This window comes from Brachyhypopomus gauderio, unplaced genomic scaffold (assembly GCF_052324685.1).
Source record: "Brachyhypopomus gauderio isolate BG-103 unplaced genomic scaffold, BGAUD_0.2 sc75, whole genome shotgun sequence".
Classification (NCBI taxonomy): domain Eukaryota; kingdom Metazoa; phylum Chordata; class Actinopteri; order Gymnotiformes; family Hypopomidae; genus Brachyhypopomus; species Brachyhypopomus gauderio.
Genome location: NW_027506896.1, coordinates 925,744 through 945,000, shown reverse-complemented (window position 1 = coordinate 945,000; position 19,257 = coordinate 925,744). Strand labels below are relative to the sequence as shown.

The 19,257-nt window shown below is 42.6% G+C and overlaps 1 protein-coding gene across 1 annotated transcript in view; it reads left to right on the top strand.

Moving 5' to 3' along the window:
• barhl2 (BarH-like homeobox 2) overlaps positions 1-18,214 on the top strand; it is a 33,283-nt gene extending 15,069 nt beyond the window's left edge. The window contains exons 2-4 of the mRNA XM_076990479.1: positions 14,823-15,511; positions 16,415-16,640; positions 17,434-18,214. Of these exons, the coding sequence (XP_076846594.1) occupies positions 14,962-15,511; positions 16,415-16,640; positions 17,434-17,734 (1,077 nt within the window). The 5' untranslated portion in view covers positions 14,823-14,961 and the 3' untranslated portion in view covers positions 17,735-18,214. The remainder of the gene's footprint in view (positions 1-14,822; positions 15,512-16,414; positions 16,641-17,433) is intronic.
• The last annotated feature ends 1,043 nt before the right edge of the window (positions 18,215-19,257 follow it).

The window sequence follows — 19,257 nt, the reverse complement described above, 5'->3', positions numbered from 1 at the left end:
CTGCTTCATATGAAGTGGATCTGACTCAGCCCTTCTTCATATGAAGTGGGTCTGACTCAGCCCTGCTTCATATGAAGTGGGTCTGACTCAGCCCTGCTTCATATGAAGTGGGTCTGACTCAGCCCTGCTTCATATGAAGTGGGTCTGACTCAGCCCTGCTTCACATAATGAAGCCTCCATCAGATGCATTTCAGCTATGAAACAGAAACATCTAAATAACACATACGAACTACTTCAACCTCAGGGCTTGTAACTACATTATAACTAATGTTATAATAATAAGGTAGATCATTTCTACTTCATAATAACGATAATGCAGTAATTATAAAAACAGTTACGCCAACTGTTTAAAAGAAAGCATGTTCTCAGGTGCACACACACACACACACAGGAACATTATGCTCTCCATCAAAATATAGCATGGGTAAGACGGCCGGGGCCCTCAGGGGTCGGTCCAGCGTGCAGGTGTCAGAGAGGTGGCTAAAGGCAGAGGGTGGAGCCCCAGGAGAGGAGGATCATGACCAGCTTTGAAGGTGTTCAGCAAGGCCAGAGCCCTGCTCCAGAGCTGTTACAGAGGACACACACCTGCCAATAACGTAGACATCACACACACGCATGCGCACACGCACGTACAGGGACGTATGTGCATTTATTCAAAAAATATGCATATTTATTAAATGTATTTAATCTTATTACTCACTATATAAAGGAAACAAACATGTATATTCAAATATTCTTGGAATATGGGTACTTTGAGACACTGGCCCCATCACACGTGCTACATGCTCAGTAAAACTACATCTCTAGATTATCACGGTCATTAAATTTGCATGGCAAACTTTTGTAATATTAATTTCCCTTTGAGTCACGCGGCTCGTGTTGAAGAAAACAGCAAATCTCGTATTATGTGTGTAAACCTAACTGAACTACTAGGATTGTAGGAGCATTTGCAGCATTGGTGTAGCGAGACCTGAATAATATATGAGCGCCGAGTTAACGCGGGAAGAGACCGGGTACAGATTCAGGCTACGCACCTTCTTTAGTGTAGTGGCGGATGCCACATGAGATGTGGCTGTTAAGGATGAAAAATCGGCCGCGTGAGCACTACTGGCAAGCTTGATCAGTCTCATTGTAAACAATTTAGCGAGGGGGCTTGATGACTGTGCGCGGGCGCTTTTAGAGAGCGGTGTGACGTAACCGCCCGTGACTGGATGTGGATGTCGCGCGCGTTCGTCCCGCGCGAGGAGTGACAGAATCCCCCGACCCAGCCTTCCTCGAATATTACTCAACGACCGAATCTTTTCTAACGTGCCCTGTCGTTTTGTCCGTGATGTCTCTTTCTCTCAACCTCCGTGTGTGTGTGTGTGTGTGTGTGTGTGTGTGTGTGTGTGTGTGTGTGTGTGTGTGTGTGTGTGTGTGTGTGTGTGTGTGCGTGTACGTGTGTGTGCGTGTGGTGTGTGGGGGTTGGTTGGTTGGTGGCAAAGCGACAACACCACTGAAGCATTAACCTTCAGGCGCATCAATAATTAGAACAACAAGAACACCCTGAGTTCAGCGAAGCGTTCATCAAATTACGGAATTTTGTTATTCGAGTCAAACGTGCATGTGTCTGGCGACCTCCGACTGTGGGTTTAAAATCACATCAGTTAAATAGCTTGCCCTGTAAACATGGTTGTATGGGAGTGCATCTTGGTTTGTCTCCTTATTATATTTGTCAGGGCTGCATATGTTTCCTGGCGTCTGCCCCGTCCTCATTATCATTCCAATCAACGGATGCGGGTAGAGTCACATTAATTTGTAGTAATTAATAGCACGAAGGTATCTGACAGCGCGTGCTAACGAGAGCCTTTGATTGTTTAGAACTCTAACCGCCGGTCCTCTTGTTTACGTCACCTCTGAGGAATTTATAATATCAAAGCTTAGCGCTATCTGATACATGTCAAAATGCGATTTATAAAAGTTTAATTCTTTTATTGATTTTGTTTGCCTTTGACGCCTGCAGGGTCGACTCTCCTGGTAGAACTTAGTGGGATTCAAGTGCTTGTCACCAGCATGGCCTCCTTTTTACTGAGAACAATTGCCAAAGGCCAGCCCAACAGGCATGGTTTAATTGCCATTAATTAAAAGCATAAATCTTTTTTCTCCACTGATTCTGCTCTTAAACAGGGATTTAGGTAGCCGCTCACACCCCCACACCCCCCGCACCCCCTACACACACCCCCCTCCGCGCCTGTCAGAATCCCTCCTGGCTAGCTAAGGTTAGCCGCCCTCCCCCCTCACCAGACGTTTCTGGAACCATCTTTTTAACACACTCTTCTGTATGATCCGATGTGAAGTGTGAACGGTGCTGTGATATTTAGTCTTCCTGCTTTATTGCAGTGTAATGAGGTCAAATAAATTCCCTTGTACGCACGCTTAGACGACTCCTCCTTCCAAATATGTTCTGACAGCCGGTAAACATGACAGCAACTCCCAGAGAGAGTGGACATGAGAACACAACAGAGACACACGTGTACTCTCGCGCACGCACCCTTATTTCATGTCATGTTTGATTTCCTGTTTTCCTTCTCCATCTACCAGCGTCTCCCAGCACCACCAAGGACCGTCGTCAGGAGGGTTGTCTTTCTACACACGATCACCAGTAGTTCATTTGTCATGTGTTCACTGGGCCACACGTTTATGGATGTGGCTCTTTTGCTGATCCTGTCTATATTTGGGTTGATTATTAAGTGATGTTTTGGTGAAATGAGTGTTTGTGTGTGTTTGTGTGTGTGAAGACGGGGATGAGTAGAGTATGTCACAGACAATCACCCATCACTGTAATATCAAAATAATTCCACTCTCAGTCTGTATGAAACCCCAGGGCTAAAACCCCACATGGCTGTAACCTACAACTTCACCTCAGAACCTTACCAAAAAGCCCTAAGATTTTTGGGCATCCATCAAGCCATTTCCGCATATTACCCACATCTGCTAGTATTCACAGCTGTTTCCCAAGCGATGGGGTCCTGCAGAGCCCCCTGTGCCTGATTAGAAAACAAACAACAAAACAGGAGTACCCAGCCAAGCTCGGGTGGACGGGGAGACAGGCATGCGTGACTCTGCGGCGCTTGTGTGATGCGCCGTGCGCTGTTGCGAGCCTGATCGATGTTCGCCCAGCGCACTCCCACCAAACATCTTAAGCGGATGCAGTTTGACTTAATTGGGGGCTTTGCAGGGCCAGACTCAGCCGCATTCGATTCCCATCATGAAGTCCCTGGAAACCATGGGTGAGGATTTTTGTAAACTAAATGTGCAAGCTGGCCATCTCTATTGGTAATCAGGTCACAGCGCTAACCTGTCAATTTGACCTACATAGCATTGCACCTTGGAGTTAATGCCCTGGGACTTTAGCTCTCTCCTTCCCAACACATGGACACACAGACACGCACACGCACATGCACACACACTGACACATACACACATGTGCGCACTCACACACGCATGCTTACACACACGCTCACTGAACACATGCACATGCACGTGCACACACACATACACACACACACACACACACACACACACACACACACACACACACACACACACACACACAGGCTCATTTTTCTCTGCAATGCTTTGCAGTTGACCATGAAGTGGGGGAAATGTTCCAATTAAAATTAAAATAAGCTCTTTTAACGGTCCCTTAAATTGACAACTGAACAATGATTTTCGTATTGGTATCTGTCAAAGGTCCAGGAAAATCCTCAGTTGATAAGGCCCAATGTTCCAATTAGGAGAGGAGCAGAACCTGGGCTGGTAATGATCTCCTGCTCCCCAAAGATGTGGCACGGACACTTATTGCAAATTACTGACAAAGAGGCACACTGTATTGATGAGGAGAACAGCCAGTACTCTGTGTTCCCATCAGGAGAGCCCGTAACAAGGTCCAGGCCTGAGCGCACAGGCCTCCCCTCTCCCCTCACCCCTCTCTCCCCTCCTCCCTCTCCCCTCCTCCCTCTCTCCCCTCTCTCCCCCCACTGCTCTCCTCCCTCTCTCCCCTCACCCCTCTCTCCCTCTCCCCTCCTCCCTCTCTCCCCTTCTCCTCTCTCCCCTCTCTCTCCCTCTTCTCTCTCCCCTCTCTCCCCTCACCCCTCTCTCCTCTCTCCCCCTCTCTCCCTCTTCTCTCTCCCCTCTCTCCCCTCACCCCTCTCTCCCTCCTCCCTCTCTCCCCTCCTCCCTCTCTCCCTCTCCTCTCTCCCCTCTCTCCCCTCACCCCTCTCTCCCTCCTCCCTCTCTCCCCTCCTCCCTCTCTCCTCTCTCCCCTCTCTCCCCTCACCCCTCTCTCCCTCCTCCCTCTCTCCCCTCCTCCCTCTCTCCCTCTCCTCTCTCCCCTCTCCCCTCTCTCCCCCCTGGCTTCCTGCTTCTCTTCACTGTGACTCTTTCTGTAAGACTTTGAAGTCTGAGGTCAAAGATACGGATCTCAAGAACCACTTCCTGTTTGTCATTAGGCAGAGATGTGTACGTGATTATTAGTATGACAGTACACGTGCTCACTGGGACTCGGACTCATGGCCTGTGTGTTTCTTACACCAAGCCCTGACTGCCACAACACACGATGCTCAGGAGCAGGTAGAGCAGTCAGCTGTGGTTTTGATCAGTATCTCTCTTGGAGCAGAGCGGTTGGTTGGTAGTTGGTTTCTGGCACATGCTGGTTTTTCATGATCATTTATTCAGTAATAAAAAAAACTGTTTGCTTAACAATTGAGGTGAAGTCCTGTCATCCCACCTCAGACAAAATGCTCTTCTGAAAGGTGTGAACAGGCTGTGTGCTAGCCAGTTCTGTCCTGTCCCCAAACACTGCAAAATCATGCGGGTTTAATTATAAAACCTCACACAAAGAACACTGAAAAATAGCATGGATACACAGCATACATTGATATGGCCTGTGTCTTTTTGTATAATAATAAAATGTTCATAGTAAATAATCATTCAGAAGAGGTTCATGTGAGTTTGGGGTAAAGCTGTGTAGAATGATGACGGCTTGGCTAAGGTCTTTTTGCTCCATACTCAAAATATGTATGAAATAAATGGTCAGAGGTTAATAAGACAAACTTCATGTCATGTGTGGGTGTATTTGCTTGTGCACTCAGCGATAACCTCAGCGAACTCTAATTACATCAGGGTTTTACATCCAAGGTGTAGAAGTGATTCTGGGAGTGTTCTCATGTCCTCAGTCACAAGGATTGTTATTTATTTATCTTGTTTATTGATTCGTTGCAGGCTGATTCCACCAGTAAGGCTGGCCTGTGCTTTCTGAAGCATCACAACCCTCAGCTTTCTTTAAGGAACCCATACCAAAGCTTATTGCATGATGACCTAGGTTCTCTCATTCCAGAAATAGTCCACACTGCAAGCCAGTGGCACTATAACCAAGTTGGCGGCACACACAGACCCAGGGCTTTGCAGTCTGAATATATGCCTTAGATTTATTTTGCTTAATTCATTTATTTTATGCTATTTGATGGTGGTTTGAAGACTGCAATGAAATTGTTGAACTTATTTCCTCTATCTTTCTAGGCATTACTGATTATAAATGTTTTTCTGTTTCTAAAAAACCCATGTTGGAAGTGGCAACTTACATATGTTTAGGATTAATATAATAAAATTAATTTTACATAAATGTATATTTAAATGTACTTTCTCTTTCGCACAAATGGCGTGTGTGTAGAGAGCGAGATTCTCCACTTAAGAGGCTGGTTTAACCTCCTCTGCTTTATTTGAAAACTATCTATCAACACACAACTACAAATTTTGCAGTTAAATTAATAATCTTTTAATGATTATCTCTTTCCTTATGACTTAATTTGAGTCAAATTCAACTAAATCGTGCTCGTGCTCGAATTCTTACAAATGCATACAGTGTTAATGTAAGCGTTTTCTTTGCAAGCCTGTAAAGCTGTCATTAAGAGTCATTAGGGTATAGAGTCATTAGGGTATAGAGTCATTAAGTTATAGAGGGCACAAGAATCTGCTTAAGTTTTTGCATGTGGTTTGCATGTAGTAGAAAATAATTGTTTTGACTCAGTGAGTTTCTCTAGCATAAATCATGCGTATATTTTATATTTATTAGCTCAAATTATTAATTAAATTATGTAAAACCAATTCACATGAGTTAAAGCACTTTTCCCCTTAAAACCAGCTGAGATTTAACAAAATAGGATTTACAGTGATCTCCTCCGGCTATTCCCCCACCATACTGAAGCAAGAACAAGTGTGAGGCCAGTTCCTCTCATCTCTGCTTGAACAGGAGTGTTTTAGAAGCCTAACCTGATCTCAGAAATGCAGCTATGGGCAAGAGTTGCAGCCAATCCCCTGACATCTTATAGAATGGTGAGGTCCCATAATGCTTTGGGCAGTCTGACACCCCCTCAACATACACACACTCTGTCTCTCACTCATACACCCCCCCCCCCCCCCCCCACACACACACACACACGCACGCATGCACACACATTAGATTGACCTTCAAGACCTGTAAACACTTTCACTGATAGGAAAGAGAAACTTCTCACCTTCTTCTGTACAGTTTGGCGTGTGGCTTGTAGAGCTCACTGGCACATACCTAAACATGAGGCCTGGACGTTCAAGAGCCCTGGCAGTGTAACATCTCCATCTTTCAGCATGAAGCCTGCAGGAGATGCATGGCCCACACGTTTTTGTGAGATGACAAACGTATCCTTCGCGTGTTGTTTCGAGATATAGTCACTGAGTAAAAACGCTACGCTACTAAAATAAGAAACAAGTGTCATTTAAAGATTTTGGAGCACATGTTGACCTTGCTGTTTTGAGAGGACGAAGACGTGGGAACAGGGAAGACGGCTTTCATCAGTCACTGAAATCATGGATCTTCATCGTTTATTGACTGTTATCCACCTGCACATATATTTAATATGTGTGAACATTTCAAGCGTTTACCATGCCTGAGACTCCTGGAGATGAAAAGTCCTCTTTTCCTTTGATATCTCCCATCCTCGTGTCAGAGTGAGTGACGGGGTGGGGGGTGGGACTCCAGTCTTTGTCTCGATCTTTCGCCCTGGGCTGTGGGCGTCAGGAACTGAAGCCCATCATTTTGTGCCAAATGTTTATCAAAGCTGCTGATTAAATGGTTTGCTCGGTGTGTAGTGAGTGTGCAGTAGTGTGCAGAGAAGCGGGCCACTCCGGCCTGCCCCTGAAAGGCAGCTGAGAAGGAGCGATGAGATAGAAGTGGAAATAGACTTACACATTTACACAAACACATTCTCATGCATATCAAATTCCATGCTCATCCCCCCTCTCTCTCTCTCTCTCTCTCTCTCTCTCTCTCTCTCTCTCTCTCTCTCTCTCTCTCTCTCTCTCTCTCACACACACACACACACACACACACATGCCCCTGAGGTACCTATAAAAAACTTCCATCAAATGGCAATGGTATCTGTCTCTAAACAAGTTTCACATGCCCTTTGTAGTGAAAGCTGAAGACACATGTGCTCATCGAGCCAAAGACACGATAAGAAAGGCTCGGTGTTGTTCTCGCTTTACCTCCCCCTCACCTGGCGTTCTCATTCACTCTGGGCCGGGGCGCTGGTGGCCACGCCTGCCTGCTATGCTGCTCTCCGTTTCGGGAGGCCAGTGTGGTGAGGTGGAGCGCGTGGCCTGCAGTTGTTCTGCTGCTAAACGACCGGTCTAACATACCTTGACTGTGATTGGCTACATTGCCTTCATGTAGACATATCACATCTGCTTGCTGTGGCCCACGACTCAGACCACTTACAACTTTTGATTTTGGTTGGTGCTCTGTGTTTCCTTGGTGGGATGCAGGCATAATCTGAGCATGCTCAATGAATTGTAGGTTTCAAATATTAAGGCCTTGGATGGTTTTCTTCAATTGGCCAGAAATTATTTACTCATTTATTTATTTGTTTTTGTTTTTTTTTTCTGCACAAGCTCTCACTCCTTCCCCTGCACCCCACCTCCTCTGCCCCTCCTGTTTTCTCTCCTCCTCCTCCTTCCTCACCATCACATTTGAGATTCCAGATAATAGGCTTTGACTTCTGGCTGTGCGTTTATGGGTCTTTTCATGTTCTCTGCGTAGCTCATAGCGTGGAGTTGAAGAACACAGACTTCCTGTGACAGAGCAGCGCGCGAGTCAGGCGAGACTGTCAGGATCTCTCATACACTAATGACTCCGCCCTTCAGCCTGCTTTCTGTCTCATTGGCCGTTTCCTTCAAAAACAAAATTGCTCATTTAAATTCTCGTGCCTGGGGCATTTTGGTCTTCAAATATTGTTGGAAAGTGAAAGGATTAGGCAAAATATGCTTTTTTAAAATGTTAATATATTTTCTGGTTCACTTTCTCCTCTGAGGCCAATTAGTGGATTTCTCTTGGCTGCATTAATGTCAAACTGACATCCCCAACTATAATTACACTGTGCTTGAAACCTAACTTTCACTTGTGGGTCGATGAGTGTGCTTGGCAGTGACACAGAGACTGACTCTGCCAGCTTTTGATCATTTAATCATCGCTCTGCTTTCTTTCTCCCTCTTTTTCTTCCTGCTCCTGTGCGTTGATGATTTCACCTTCATTCCTTCTGTTGCGGAGCGCGTGTTGCCTTTCATTCGCACGCGCGTGTTGCCCGGGTTCATTAGGCGCGCGCTTTTTGCGCTTACCCTCCTCGCGAGCGAAATCGCGCCGTATCTTCTAGTGCAACAGCCATATGTAACATTGTTTACCCGCTTGATTCACAATTTACATTGTGATGTCCTGTGTTTTCTATCGTGTTACTTTCTCTCGAGGGCTTCGTGTCGAGCGCGGAATTAGCGGAACGTCAAAGAGTGAACCGTGGAGCGTAATGGGTCCTCGGAGCGAGCAGACACGGGTAATGGAGACAGGTAATGATGGGATAACGGACGGATAACGCACGGCTAACGCATGAATATGGATGCGTCAGACCTGCGGCCGTCAGCTCTGGCGCACACCAGCCCGTCCACCCTGCTAGCTGCCAGTAAGCTGTGAAGACAACTCGAAACGGTTGACACTCTCAAAGACTCTCAAACCTAAATCATTCATGTATAAATATCCAATAAATAAATGATGTTACACCCATTATTTACGCTAAAATTATTTAGTAAAAAACTGTTTGGAAGATCGTGATGATGCTAATAGAAGTATATAATAGCAATAATAATAACAAATAATAATAGTAATATTTATTTACTATTATTTTCAAGACGAATGCGTGGTTCTATGAGTGTTCTTTATGGAGAGGCTGTAATTGCGTTGGTGGTGCAGATGTGCGTGATCATCTTCTGTAAGTGCGCATGTCTAAGCTGCAGACGAGCTGGTTTTGGAGAGCGGAACTTGCCGTGGGTGTCGGGTTAAATTTGGATGACTGCGGTTAAGATCCTATGTAACCAGAGATATCCCCCATTTAGCCTCCAACAGCCTGTCAGATTGTATGCCTATCACAATGATAACTCGGCGATGGTTTTAAATTTGAGCGAATCTGTGCTGGACAAAATCAATCTGCCTTTTGATGGCTTGAAAGGAAATCACTTGCGTGGTTAGCCCAGCGTCCGTGCGCGTGCCCCTAGAGCTATGCTCAGTGTCCACCTCGCGCCCCCACTCTCATAGCCTCTTCCCCGTCTTCTTCTCTTTCCCCTTCATCCGTCTTTTGCGCTGTTTTAGCCTTTCCCTCGGACCTCAGGTAACATAATGGGAACCGGCGGTGACCTCTCCTGATCCCCCGATTACCTTTGTGAAGCGTGAACGCGCCGCAGAGTCACACGTCAGCAGACGGGTTGTAATTATTTTGCAATGCCATCAGCACGGATCAATCACGCGCTCAGCCGGCTGAAGGAGCGCCGCTTGCAGACATGGCCGGACTGGCCGCGGCCCGGCGTGACTGACAGCTCTGGTAATTAAGTGATTGTAAAAATCCTTCCGACTGTTATAACAACCTTGTCGAGGCCATTCTGTGGTCAGAGCACACAAATCAATGAACTCTCCTTGAGCGACTCTGACCATACACAGAGGAGAGTAGCAAGAAAACTAACAAAGACAAGAACAACGCAGGCGGTAACGTGATGCACATCAACACCCTACTGTAGCCCACACCGCATTTTAATCGAGGAAGATGTTTTACTTCAACAAAACAATGGGACAGTTTCTCTGAGTCTTTTATTATTTTAGCAAATAATTCATCTGACGCTCATATGCACGTGCACCATTTCTCTGGGTTTCCAAATATTTGATTTAGGCATTAAGCCACAGTTGTAATGGATGTCTGATTCAGATACCATGTCTTCGTAGGGTGTCCTTCAGTGCTGATTATTACTTCTCCTCCGTTGTCTTTGGATTAATATCAGACTCCACTTCAAATTAAACTTGAATGTCACACGTTTTTATTACAGAGTAAATTGAGACACAGATGAGAGAGACGAAGAAAAACACTGTTAAGACCTAGTAAAAACTGTAATATTGGGATCTAGGAAGCGACTGTTGTAAATGTCACATCGCGCAAAAGCAATAACCTTTCACACGGAAGCCTCTAAAATATGATTTTATGTTTATTTTTGACTCTAATTTGATGTTACTCTTTTTGCCCGTTGAAATATGATGTTAGACATATTTAGTGAAAGGCAGCTAATATGTCTACAGTGAGACCACCAGTTTCTTGTCGCAGATCTGAGTTACATAATCACGCACGTTGGCCTACTCTGATCATAGGTAGGAATACCTGCAATTTATTCTCTAGCACATTTTCTTTAGTTATGAAGTTATGACCTTTCGCCTGTGACTTAACCTACCTGTTGGCGTTTTCTTGGTCTAAAATTGTCATTACTTATATATATATATATATATATATATATATATATATATATATATATATATATATATATATATATATATATATAATACATACGCGCGCGTGTGTGTGTGTGTGTTTTGAGCATATACTTAAAGGTTAGGCCCGTTATTAGCTTACAGTCTCATCGCTCTTCCTCCTGCTCACACAGATAAAATGTCGGCAATACACACTGATACTTCAGTATAGTCCGCAGTCCTGTACGAGGTCCATCACGAATACGCTTAATTGTGTTGGTGTTCAATTAGAAATAACTTTATTTATTTGCCAACATTTGTTTAAAATAAACGTTTGACGGCTTTCAAGACATGATGTTTTGTGGTTTATTTGGGCTAATGATTCTTCTGTGCGTATGTCTGCGCTCTGTTAATAGTTGTTAGACCTGCTTTGTGAGGCGTGGTTTAAACTAGACAGTAGTAAAGAGAAGCCTGTACGTGAAAAGAATAATTAGCCGTAATTTAGGCTACTAATAACTAGCGTTTTTGGCGCAGTTCAAATTCGTATAGTTCGGATGCATGTGTCCGTCTCAGCGTTTGAGACTGAAATAAAATCTAATGACTTAAAGTAGCCTACTTTTTGAGCACGTTTGTAACTAAACGTTTGTTTGCTTATCTATGATGTAACTAAACGTTTAAACTCTAAAACTTTTGTAAAATAGGATGCATTAGTTGCTAATGTGGCGGCTGTGATGTCGTTCACGCACGCAGACAGGCGAATATCCCGCCTCGGGGTTTTCAGCAGAGATGCGACACATTCAGCGCACACGCGAACGGGAATCGATACGGTGCAAACTACGATTTCACTGTCCGTTCATCGACCACGAGCCCCGGCTAATCAGATGATACTCTGACTGGTTGCATTCAATTTGTTCCAGCGGCGCCTTTAAACCTAATGAAGAGATTGAACGAGGCTCAATGAGTTGTTGCAATTAGGAAACTGTTAATGAACATGCTGCCTTCGTCTCTTGAGATTGACTGGCGTGTTCAACCATCGCTTTGATTTTCTTCGGCACCCTGTAATCAGTCTACAGGGCGAGGAAGCGAAATCAACCACCGATAGATTACTCTCTCATAAATCCATTGGAACAACGTGTTTAAACCTATATGACTGTAAATCTTGTTAATTGGTTTTAAGGTCAAGCTTATCCATGTAACGTTTGGCTTAACATTTATTTCTGAGATGATATCAGTTTAGAGTCCAGTTATTTCAAATGAACATTACGCTCAACAACCACGTGTCGCTTGAGTGACAAGTAGAACAAAGTCAGCATTTACGGGGTTCAAACTGGAGAATGAGGCTATGATTAAACTCTGCTTGTTCGGAACAGAACAACCCTTAGAGAACGATTAATTTACAGCCAACAATTATTTTACATTACTTAGAACAAGAAATCACATTTCATCATCACATCATGAAAATTTGGACATACAATGCGATGAGTAAATTATAATGCATACGCTTCAGTTGCCAGCGTTCATATATATTCAGGCTACAACTCATTATTGGCTGTGATCATGTGGTAGCTTTGTCGCCGCCTTGCGGTGAACCCGAGTCTGAGGTAAATCTTTTCAACACATTCCATAACGGATCTGTCCAGAAAAAAAAGGATTTTATTGGCCAATTAATGATATGAAAATCTAACTTTATCACTGACGTCGTGATCTGTAGAAAGCAAATACAGATACATTGTAGAATTTTATTATTTGACATAAAAACACATTATTTCAATAGTTTATTCAGCCTCAAAATTCGGTGTTTTGATGATACATTAATGCGTATTCATTAAGAACTGGAATAACTGCGTTAGAAAAAATAGACTAATACAAAATATATAAAATGCTGATTTTATATACATGATTACATGAGCTTCTGTAATCGGAAATGTGTTCATTAAACAGTATGAACAATAACATAACATAAGTCATAACAACACCACAATCTCTTATTCAAGAATTCACGCGGATGCATTTTTAAAATTCTACACGTGTTCCTAATTTATGATATGTCCATAATTGTCCAGAATATAATCATTCTGACCCTAATTTACACATATGAAAATACAATTCGTTACAAAATTCTAAAATGTTTTTCTGGTAAATAAATCAATTTCCACAGTAATCCAAAACCTACAGCTATTCCGAAATCTGTAAGGCAGAGTAACACTACATCTTAATTTATATTTTTCAAAATTGATTAGAAGTCTGTTTATGCAATGGGATATACGACAGAATTCCTGCGAATTTTAGAGAACAAACCTATCAGACGATTCCCACGTTGGTCGGTCAGCCACGCAAAACCTCCGCTTGATCAGCTGCCGAATTACGTCTCGAATGGGTTTGACACCGCCGTGGCGCGCGCCGCAGGAAAACACGCGTATAACAAACCAGTGGGAAAGGGAGTGTGGACCTGGGAAGAGCGCTCTGCTAAATAGATACCCCTTAGTGAAAGAGTGAAGTACTCGTTCGTCAACAGAGACATTTCAGCCATGTGAAGACATGCACGGCTGGGTGGATTCTTGTGTGAACTAGCCCACACAGTGTCCTGTAAATATGCTTCATAATTTCTGTTAAACAAATCCGAGGATAGCATCATCAAGACTCCTTCTTTACAACGACGGCAAGGATTTGCGAAGTCAATCAGCTCCTCAGACGACACACTGAATTTGGAACTGTGATTCAAAATTAAAATGACTGGAACATTAATTAGTCCTTCATTATTACGACACTAATTAGGGCAACATGGTGGTTGGTGATGATTAGCATGACAGTTCCCATCGCTATGATGTAAAGGTGAAGGCGCAGGAGCATCCGTGATGATACCCAGAGAATCATCTTCGTTCATATGTCCCCTAATCTCATGTCCCCTAATCTCAAACGTCTTCCACTTTGCACGATTATTTGAATCTATCAGGAACTTAGGACGAGACACAGTGGGGAGAAAAAACACAGACCGAGGGTTTATTTAGAGAAGCAGGAAAGAGAAGCAACCGGGCAAATGTCATTTACAATATTCACCACCATTTCGTTCCCTTGAGCTATTCAGAATCATTGCTTTCACTCAGAGGCCCTGACACAGACAATAACTATCAGATCGTCACACAATCCCTTTCAGAAAGCGGGCTAGCTGCTATTTCTCCGAGACATGTCTTATTGACTCAAATCAATGTCTTCCCGCTCTTGAAAAAACGCATTGCTTTGTTTTGCTTCTAACGATGCATTTTCCACTAGCGTTTCTGTGAAAGCATTCATAACGCGCTAAAACCCGGTTTTAACGAATAGATTAGACAGAAGGCTAATTACAACAAAACAATAATAAAGAAAATTATAATGCTCACTAAGAGCTATTATTAAACGCCATTATGTTTTACTACATGAATTTAGCGTTCAGAACGTCTTTTTGGTAATTCATTAATATACATGTTTAAAAAAAACCTTTTAAACCCGTTTTAAAGCTTCATCTGAGATTGTAGCGCGAGTTGTTTCAAAAAAGAGCATTCAGATTTTCATGACTGGCTGAAAAGTGAAACGATGAAGTAGAAACTCACTGATTGGTTGGATGCAGGTCCTGTCACGCTGTGACCAATGATAGCGGAGAAGGGGAACACGAGGAGTGTGTTATAATAAAGGAGAAAATACTGGTTCCCCTCGCCTGGGCCGTGACGTCAATGTAGGAAGTCATTGTAGAGCAACACTGGGGCGATTACTAGCAAAAAGGGAGCATGATGTCGAGGAGTTAGCCCTCCCAATTTCTACACACCTCAACTTTGAGCGAAAGTTCAATAGCTATAACAAAAGGACGTGGACTACACAGACCCACTGCTTTCCAGATTTCCCACTGAATGTAACGTCTTGGGAACGCAGACGACTACATCTTCAACATTTAACGAACTGCAAGGATTTTAGTTATTTCTGAAATGTTTGTTTTCTTCTCTTTCAGTCTGTATCGTGGTAAACTTCAGTTCTGGGCTGGTGCGTAATTGTCGACGTTTAAGCATTGTCGACTTTCTTGCATATTCTATTTCGAATTGAATGGGAAAGTTGTTATGAAGACTCCTTAATCAACGTCATTTTATACTATGGAAGGATCCAGTGGGTCTAGTTTTGGAATAGACACTATTTTATCTACCACCAATTCTTGTAACTCAGTGCTAATGAACGGAGATTTTCGCCTCGGTGACAGCCGGACAGCGGATTTCAGGAGCCAGGCGACCCCATCACCATGCTCGGAAATAGACACAGTAGGAACAGCCCCCTCGTCCCCAATCTCCGTCACCACGGAGCATCCTGAACCGCATCTGGTACAAGAAAACCTTCAGCATCGTCACCATCATCACAACCACAACCAGGCGCAAAATTTGCAGCTCTCGCCGCAGCCGCAACCGCTCGGGGCGGCTGGATGTGCCCCAAGGACTGCCACCTCCTCCTTTCTAATCAAAGACATTTTGGGCGACAGTAAACCGCTTGCAGCGTGCGCACCTTACAGCACGAGCGTACCCTCGCCGCATCACACCCCAAAAGCAGAGTGTGCCACGGCGGCGGACGGTTTCAGGCCCAAATTAGAGCTAGACGAAAACAAGAGCAAACTGGAAAAGAGAGATGACATCCAGAATGACATGAAATGTAACGGTAAGAGATCCCTTAAATTCGAATATTTAAAAGCAGAAACATCATAGGCCTGTTTACATTTAGCACCTACATATAACATTATTAGGGATCGAATAAAGCATTTAAACGTAACTGTCGAGTGTTATTATGATGGTCTTTAAATATACAGAAATTTTTATTTATGATAAGGCCACACAGGTGAAGCAAAATACTCGTAAATAAAGATAACTTTATTCCACACTAAAATAAAATAAAATAAATCAGGAGACAAAAAAGAAACCATAATAACATAATTGTAATATTTTGCAATAGTCTATTTTAAATATTTTCCACATATTGGGCATATTTAAAATCTATAGTCGCACAAATCTAACCACTCTCCGACGTAACTGCTTATTTCTGCACTTTTGTCCTTTAAGAGGTTCCAAACATATTATTTGTAACTGTCACTGATATTAGCATAACAGAATCGAAAACAGATGTAAAGCCTGACGAATTTTCCCTGGTGCGGGAGTCTCCCTAGTGGGTCAATTAGAGAGATTATTGTTCTTCCTAGAGGGGGGATCACGGAACGCCACAAAATCTGCTACAAACAGAGATGGATTGAACAATCGATTCTATACTTTTTGCCGTGTCTAATTTTTTTTATGAATAAAGTTGTTTTGTTTTTTTACTGTTTGTTTTTGTTTAGCTTAGTCTAATGTATTTGACTTTGATTCATGTTCCACCTCAGAAATATTGTAAGTAAATAATCTGTCAGAATTACGTTCATTATTTCACATATCAAATTCGTGAAGGGCCTATACTACTTTTGAAGATTTTGAATTGTCTTTATGGGTTTCCAGATAGGTGTACAGAACTGTTTTTGTTTCTTTTAATATATAATAATAATATTCCTGGCTAACATTTTATTTTCATTTGTAGGAACAAAAGAAGAGGGTGATCGAGAAATCTCAAGTTCGCGAGACAGTCCACCTGTTCGCACGAAAAAACCTCGGAAAGCGCGAACGGCCTTTTCCGACCATCAGCTCAACCAGCTGGAACGTAGTTTCGAGCGCCAAAAATACCTCAGTGTACAGGACCGCATGGACCTGGCGGCAGCGTTAAACCTGACCGACACGCAGGTGAAGACCTGGTACCAAAATAGACGGTAAGATACCTTTCTGCCATTTTAACTTTATAGGTGATCATTTGATATTGTTAATAATGACAAGAGAATATAACAACAACAACAACAGCAACAACAATAATAAAAAATGGTTAATTACAAAAACATCTAAATTAATACTGAACAAATTAAATCTTAGCTTATGTATGAAATAACATTGTTTACTTGCTGGAAAAAATACTAGGTCAGTTCTATCGTGCTGCATTTCGTCCACTACATTCGTTTTCACATTACCCAATCTTCAAAATTTCTTGATAATATTAGGCCTATTTATTTCGACAGTATTGACAAAAATTTAAAAATAAATAGGACATTTTCAATAGAATAGTAATTCAATCGCACATTATTTTAATATTCTGCATAGATGTGTAGCCAGTTTTGGTACATGACTGCATGATTTATCTCATTAACTGACGCTGAAATCTAGTTTAATTGTTTTTTTTCCCAAAACATCTGACGTTATACGCATTTTTTTTTTGTTTTACGCAATTTTCATCGCTTTGGACATATTCACCCAGACACTGACACATATGCACAAACAAATTCCTGAAAGTAAAACTATCATTTATTTTATGCCATTATTAAAACCAAATAATTGTTTATAAAAATGCTCTATACTACCATTTTTTAAGTCTACTGGTTTTTGTCGATTTTCCGTTCAGTGCAGTGTTTACCCCATGTTCTATTCTGTACATAATTACGCCTATAGGCGCCATATAAAGAATTCACGAGGCAGTTAAATAAATAAATAATTTGTATTTTGATCTGATTGCAGGACGAAGTGGAAGAGACAGACCGCTGTCGGATTAGAACTGCTGGCCGAAGCTGGAAATTATTCTGCTTTACAGAGAATGTTTCCGTCTCCCTATTTCTACCACCCGAGCTTGTTAGGTGCCATGGACACCACGACGGCGGCCGCCATGTACAGCACTATGTATCGGACTCCGTCGACGTCGCATCCCGCTCTCCAGAGACCGCTCGTCCCGCGAGTACTTATTCATGGCCTTGGCCCGGGGGGGCAACCGGCACTGAACCCACTGGCTAACCCAATTCCCGGCACGCCGCATCCTCGGTAAAAATCAATGAAAAGACATTGAAAGACGGTTGAATCACACGCGACGAAAGGGGATGCGCTGAATTTTGAAAGACAGCTTTTTCCAAAAGACCTGAAAAACAGTTTTATTGAAGAAAAAAAGTATTATTTAATATGGACCAGTTCTGACTTATCTGAACCAGAGCCTATAGCCGTGACAGTAATGGGACTGTTCGTGTGACGGATTGTGGTTTGTTTTTTGTACAAATACACTTATACTACTAAATAAACTTTAAAAAGTTTATTAGACGGAGTTAAAGGAAGGATTGAATAAACACAGAATGTTAAAAAAAGTCACGTGAGACGTTTTCTCCTAAAACGTAACTACAGGAATTTATCTTCTTAAACGTATTAACTCTTGTGTTATATTTCCATACACTAGCATTAAAAAGACGTACAAGCCGCCCAGATATATTAACAATATAGAATAACAACATAAAAAAAACTCTTGCATCTAGTAAGAAGAACTATGCTTCTTCAACAATATTTTCAGCACTTCTTAAAATACAGACTTTTAACAAACTAAATCAACTACAATTATACTTCATTTTTGTTCCCAAATTAAATTATCCTATTATTTAAATTGTATTGTACCCTGCAAATAAATCTAGCTTTTTAGCACAACGGATTTACGGTCTTTGTAAACTCTATACACGTTTGCCGTCTTTAAACATCTTAACTGATTTGCATAGACGCATTCAGTAGCGCGAGAGTGCAGCACGGTATATGCATATTTAGCAGCTCTTCGACGATGAGAATACGTGGTGTGATGCGTTGTAAAGCCGCGTTACCCTGGGAATCGAGAACGTGCGCCTGGCTTGGCATCTGTTCTGGAGCACAACGCTCGAGACAACCGCCACGGACAGACAGCAGGCGCGAGCCCTCTCAGCGTGAGTGACCACGAGGAGGCGAATGAAATTAAAAGAAACATCAAGATTTAAACAATTAGGATCAGGCTTCCCCAGAGAGTGAGATTTGCGATTTGTCCACCATTAATGAGCTAGTCGTTGGCAAATTCCAACGTTAAACGCCACGAAATGCTTGGAATCATCATAGAGCTTTTTTTCTACAGTTTGAGTATTTCGGTGATGGCCATGTGATAAGCAGGCTAAACCATAATCTAACAATAGGCCAAGCAGAAACCGGCTTCAGTGAGCACTGGCCTGAACCTCCACTACGCATCAAATCGCTATGAAAAAATCTAATTATGCATTGTGTAAGAAAACAAAATAAAACAAAACAAATAAAACACATAAGCCTGCGGACCACCGCCACCTTTCCCGAATAGAGATTATGCCGTTTTTTTAAGTTTTAGTCTTCTAAAAAAAATAAAAAAATTTAAGGGCCTGGAAATAAATAAATAAACAAATGCCTTCTGGACTACGCTAAGACGTAAAAGTAATCAGCAAGATGGGGTTTTGCTGCTAAGATAGTTAGAGACTCTATTCCCGGGCGCCGCGTTAAAGGACTGTAATTAAAGGAAGATTAAAAATACTACCTTTATAT